This window comes from Nematolebias whitei, chromosome 5 (assembly GCF_014905685.2).
Source record: "Nematolebias whitei isolate Nwh7 chromosome 5, NemWhi1, whole genome shotgun sequence".
NCBI classification, from domain to species: domain Eukaryota; kingdom Metazoa; phylum Chordata; class Actinopteri; order Cyprinodontiformes; family Rivulidae; genus Nematolebias; species Nematolebias whitei.
Window position 1 is genome coordinate 25,616,276 of NC_056502.1, and position 6,308 is coordinate 25,622,583.

Below are 6,308 nucleotides of genomic sequence, written 5' to 3' on the forward strand. Positions count from 1 at the left end.
AACAAAACAGTTCATTATGTTTAATTACCACTTTAAAATATTATTTTATGCTTCACATCGAGTCATGCATTTATTAATGGTATATGACTGTAGCAGGTATGAATGATGAAGGAAGAAGGGTGACACTTTCTTTTCACTTTCCTACACACATATATATATTTGCACTCATTAAACTTAAAGCACCAGGTCAGTTTACTGCCCAATAACAGTTTAAATAATATTGTCACCCTTTAATAATCTAAACTCAGTCAATGAAGTAGAATCCATTAATTACAGGGAATTCTATACCGTAACAAACGAATATTCTTCCAAATGAGGAGACTGGATTTGTCTTCTAAGTCTTATTGCAAAAATAATTAATTACAAATAAAATAATGAACAACAATAATACAAATCTAGAACACAAATAACAGGAATTTGGATAAAACTAGTTTGAAGAAGTACCATAATTGAATGAATACTTTGACTTGATTAAGCAATAAGGGAAAATAAAGTGATTCTCTTGTCTAAAACAAAAGAATAATTGGGACATAATTCATTTTGTTTTATATGCACGACAATTTAGATAAAATGTAACTACTGTATTTGATAACTAGTTAACTGGAATTTGGTTGAGAGATGTATTACTTTGTACATTGATGCCCTCAACAGATTCTCTGCCCATTTCTGGATCTAGTCAGGAACTACAGCCCTCTGTTGCTCCATCTTCCCAGGACTTTGGAGGCAGATCAAGTCTCCAAATCTCCATGAAGGAAACAGTTATGGTCCAGGGGGTCCTTGTAGGATTGTGCCAGGCACTGGTCCAAGATGACCAAGGTGAGACGTTAGCGGGGTTGGCAGGAAGACGGCTGATGGGAATAGTTGGCAGGTGATAAGCAGTCTGAGGCTTATCTGAACGCTGTGAAATCTTGAAAGAAAACCTTTTAATTGTTTTAATTACTGTATTTCTTTGACTTGGCTTTCACAAAAATTGTTCCTGAGCAAATCTTGATGATCTTTTCTCACAAGTAGTGAAGGTGATGGACAACATAAAAATACATCAGGAAGGGAAAAGGCAGAAGACAGAACCGAACCCTTCTCAAAAAATTGCAGCTTTTGTGACTTCATGGAGCAATAACGATAAATATAACTATAAATATAAATATAATTGCTGGGACAACAACACCACCACCAGCCTGATCAAGAAAGCTCATCAGAGACTCTACTTCCTCAGACGGCTGAGGCGAGCTGGTCTGGGAAGCTCAGTCCTCACCTCCTTCTACAGGTGTGCAGTGGAGAGCATCCTGTGCTCCAGCATCAACGTGTGGCATGGAGGCTGCACAGCTGCAGAAAGAAAAGCTTTGCAGAGAGTGGTGAAGGCTGCACAGTAGACTGTGGGAGTCAGCCTCCCCACCATCACAGACATTTACACCTCCAGATGCAGGAAGAGAGCCACCTGCATCATGAAGGACTCCACTCACCCAGCACACTTTTTTTGCCTGGCTCCCCTCAGGAAGGAGGTTGAGGAGCATTAAGTGTAGAACCACTAGACTGAGGAACATCTTCTACCCTGAGGCTGTTAGACTCATGAATCTCTAACCAAAATAATCACTGTTAAAAAAAATCACATCATGTTACTGTGTATTCATCCGTACTCATCTGCTCACACAGACTCATGTTCGTGCTGCTGTTCGGCGTATTGATTTTACTGTTTTTATGCTTTTAGTGCTTAGTGTACATTTAGTTGATGTTTTTCTTAGTTTATATCTTAAATCTTATTACTGTTTTACTTTTACATTTTGTTGTGGGATGTAACTGGGACCCTGTGTACATTATCTTGTTCCACCACATGTACCACATGGTGTGTGTCCATCCATCCATTATCTTTACCCGCTTATTCCATTTTTGGGTCACGGGGGTCGCCGGTGCCCATGTCCAGCAATCACTGTGCGTGGGGCGGGGTACACTCTGGACAGGTCTCCAGTCCATCACAGGGCCACATAGAGACAAACGAGACAAACAACCATTCACTCTCTCACTCACACCTAGGGACAATTTAGAGTTACCAATCAGCCTGACATGCATGTTTTTGGACTGTGGGAGGAAACCGGAGTACCCGGAGAAAACCCACGCATGCACGGAGAGAACATGCAAACTCCACCCAGAAAGGCCCCTGGACCGGGGTTTGAACCAAGGACCTGCTCGCTGAGAGGCAGCAGCTCTACCAGTTGCGCCACCGTGCTGCACACATGGGGTGTGTATGACAAATAAATCTCTGACTCTGACTTCATCTCCAAGGACGGTGCTGGAATTTGCAGACCGTTCTGACGACCGTCTGATGTGCAAGAATCATTTCTGCCCCCAGAGCTCCACAGAGTTGTGATGACCCTTAAACTGAGTTCTTTCTGAAAACAAAAAGGAACAAATATGTTAAAACATGTTACATGATTTCATTATTAATTCATAGGTAATTTGAACCCAGCAAGCTGACGACACAACGCTGTTTTTAAGAAATTAATACCAAATCCCTGTAGCCATTAATACAATTCAGGAGTTCAAGGGCTCCTGGTTTGTGGCTCAACATTAAGAAATGTGTGCTTATAGCTTATTAAGAACTGCACTGAGCTTGAACTGTAAAACATCCCAAAGGGGAAGGGCAGTAAACACGATTTCCTGGTATTAATCTCACATGAATCACCAAACCGAACATTAATCCTAACAAGTTCTGAGAGTTGAACCCATGTGCAGACAGACACGGGGAACTCAAGGGTAAAATAAAGCATAACCATTTATGAAATAAATACAGAAACACAAAACTAAGGAGTACAGAGGGACAGAGTATGACGGCAGAAAAACATAATCCATGGAAAACACAGTGACAAACTGACAGGCTTTTAAAGATACACAATGAGTACACCTGTGGAAAGAAACTGAGGATCAGGTGAAAGTGGGAGAGACAGGAGCAGAAACCAAGTGAGTGGAAAAACACTGGGGAGAGCTAAAGAAACACAGGCGGGTGGAAAACTGAACACACTCCTGACAAATCCAGCCAATCAGACGATAAGATGCATAAAGTAAGAGAAGCTCAAAGGCAGATTCAGTTGTCTTTTTTCAACACTTTCAACTATCCTGTTAAACATATTTTAAAATTATAATTCTGATCATAATTGTAAATAATAACCACAGCATTTTTTTTTACATTAACTCAAACTATATTAATTACTTTTATTTGCAAACCGTACACAGGTAGGAAATGCATAACTGCATCATTTACTGAGAAATGAAACCAAACTTTTGATTCACTGTCAGGCTGGTAAACAGTTTGTTCACACACAGCAGAGACACAGGAGCACAACTTCACATCAGGTGAGATCAACTCTCTAACTTTAACAAGTTATATTTGTTAGTTTCTCATAAACGAAGTGATTTAGCAAATACTTAATTAAAACGTTCATAAGCAGACCAAGTAACAGTTCCTTCATTTTTTTCTAAATATGTACATAGTTTTACATATATGCTTCTCTGACTAAAAAGTTTCAGCATTATCTGTTAAAGCCGTCTTATACTGCAGTAAAAATATGTAGAGGATGGGTAATGTACTGTTCAAGTGTTATAAAGTTTAGGGGAGAACTTTGAGGAGATTATTTCTGAACCTATCACATCTTGTAATAATGACAGTCTCAAGGTTAAAGTTTACACACCGGTCAGAAGTTATTGAATTCTAAGCGTTACAGCCACAAGACACTTCAGTACAGACACAGTCTCAATGTTGAGTTTACATTCCTCACTTAGACACGATGCAACATTAAAGAGATCAAAACTAAAATGATCATTCAGCTCTTTTGAATTGGGTTTCTGTGGAAAGATTATGAGCATTATTTTATCTGTTGTGCAGAACTCTTTGAACAACCTCAGCTGGGAGATGTAGTTTAATTTTGACAAGATTGACAAGCTAATTTATTTTTATTATTATGCCAGCATAAAAACTGGTATAAAAATTCATGCAAATACCATTTTAATATCCTTTACATCACTATCAATGTCACTTTTGACATTTATTCAAACATTTACTATTCCTGCAAGTGCAAAAGTTCGCCGTTTCTATATTTGTCCTTACAAATAACTACAGAGTTAATTGTAAATAACAATGTAATGTGAAATTAATGATGGTGATAATATAGTTGTGCTCACATGAACTGCTGTAAATTTTCTGAGATTGGGGTTTTAAAATGGCAGCTTTGGTCTTAGCTTCACTCAGACGAGCTTCTGGTTTGTAAGTCCACCAGAACTAAACCATTCCTTCAAACTGAGGTCATTCCCTTGTCTGGAAACTCATTTGAAAAAAAAAAAAAAAAAAATCTATTGCTTTAAGTCAAGTTGTGCATTGATGATGTCAAAAATAATGAGTTCAACTCCCAACCCTGCTTTGTTTAAATGTTCTTGCCAATCTTGTCTAAATATAGACACACCTATTAAACATCGTAGGATTAGATGCGTTTAACATTTTCACTCAGCTACACAGTCCCATTATAATCAACCTATTTTAAAAATCTTTTTCTGTTCTTTCTCAGTCTGTTCCTCTTATTGGAGCCTCTAAAAACAAAATAACACATGGTTCTCTAATACAGTTAAACTTCCTTTTTAGGTATGGCCACATACAGCAGTCTTCTGTCTGAAGATCAGTTCACATGCTCCATCTGTCTGGAACTCTACACCAATCCTGTTTCCACGCCATGTGGACACAACTTCTGCAAGGCCTGCATCGCCCGGCACTGGGCGGGAAAGGAGCAACATCAGTGTCCCCTGTGCAATGACAAGTTCAGCAAAGAACTCAAAGTCAGCGTCAACACAGAGCTCAAAGAGATTGTGGAGAAGTTCAGGAAACATCGTGTGAACATAAATAGCACATCTGCTATAAAACCTGGTCAGGTGCCATGTGACTGTTGCCCTGACAACAAGGTTAGAGCCTCGAAAACCTGCTTGGTGTGTTTGGTATCGTTTTGCGACACACATTTAGAACCTCATCTGAGAGTTGCGGCTTTCAAAACACACAAACTAACTCATCCTGTGCACAAGTTGGAGGAGAAAATTTGCAAGAGTCACAACCAGATTTTCACGTTCTTCTGTAAGAGTGATCAAACTCATGCCTGCGCCCTGTGCACAGAACACGACAATCATGACACAGTCCATTTGGAAGAAGCGTATGTAAACAAAAGCACTCGCATGGGGATGAAGAAGGAGGATGTTGAGAAAACTAGACTGAACAAAGTCAAGGAGATAAATGCTGCAACACAGAGCATAAAGAAAGGCAAAGGTCGAGCAAAAACAGTCAGTGTAAAGACGAATCAACTCGTAGCTCCCAACACTTCTTCACATCGCAGTGGAGTTCCACAACATTCACGTACTTGCATCCCTCTAAATACAGATGCCTCTGGAGGGATACGAGTGTACGAGGTTCATGTCGATGGGAGAACTGGCTGGGAGTTGGCGGTAGTCAGTGGACCAGTGCGTCAGGGGACAAGATTTCCATTGAACCACGGTGATGAAATCTGGAGTATAAAGGCAGACAATAACATGTACACTGAGAAAATCCTGGTGAATGTAGATTACACAAATGGACTGCTGTTCTTCTTTGATGCAGACAATTGTGTCATCATGTATTTTACTAGATGCAATTTTAATGAGAGACTTCAATTACTTTTTAACCCTGGTCAATCTGCCACCTTGGGTCAGATTCTACAAAGAGACATCCGGAAGATATTAGAGCAAAAAGATGCTTTGTTTCGCATTATTCTCCTCATCATTGTGACCGTTTGTTTCCTCTGTTGTCTTTGCGCAGAACGACCCTAAACTGTTTCATATGTGCGTGAATCACTTTCAGATCTGGAAAACTGAGTTGCTGAATGCTGGAGAAAACAAGTCGTGCACACGTTACACCATACAGCACACATCTAATTGTTTAAGCATCATGTTTATTTCCATTCGTTTTATTTTCATTTTTTTATATTTCCATTTGTCATTAATAAATCTGCAGTGACAAAGGTTTTGTACATTCTGGGGCATTTTTTTTAATCTGCAACAAAGATGTGAAAGACCGTCTACAGTGCTACACACTGGGGTCAACTCACTTTTGTATCGGGGTGAGAGGGGTCAAAAATCTGTCTGTGGATCGCTTACACAGTGTAACAGAATTATAAGGCTTATTGAACAATAAAATCACACAGTATCTTATAAGTTGCTCTTGGAATTGCTGACTGGATTGAAAGTGTTTTATATTGTGGCATAAAATGAATCCAAATTAAATGCCAAACTTATTAGTTTGTTTTAAA

At 39.3% G+C, this 6,308-nt stretch overlaps 1 protein-coding gene across 1 annotated transcript; it reads left to right on the forward strand.

Moving 5' to 3' along the window:
• The first annotated feature begins 4,626 nt into the window (after window positions 1-4,626).
• On the forward strand, window positions 4,627-5,473 carry LOC119410347 (E3 ubiquitin/ISG15 ligase TRIM25-like). Its single transcript, XM_037677257.1, has 2 exons — window positions 4,627-5,307; window positions 5,405-5,473. Exons 1-2 carry the CDS (start codon window positions 4,627-4,629, stop codon window positions 5,471-5,473), a joined length of 750 nt encoding a protein of 249 aa, XP_037533185.1.
• The last annotated feature ends 835 nt before the right edge of the window (window positions 5,474-6,308 follow it).

Excerpts from the sequence above, each read along its gene's own strand:
- LOC119410347 (XM_037677257.1), top strand. The coding sequence starts at position 4,627 with ATGGCCACATACAGCAGTCTTCTGTCTGAAGATCAGTTCACATGCTCC. Across the intron at positions 5,308-5,404 it reads GCAAAGGTCGAGCAAAAACA|ATGCCTCTGGAGGGATACGA; the intron begins GTCAGTGTAAAG and ends CTCTAAATACAG.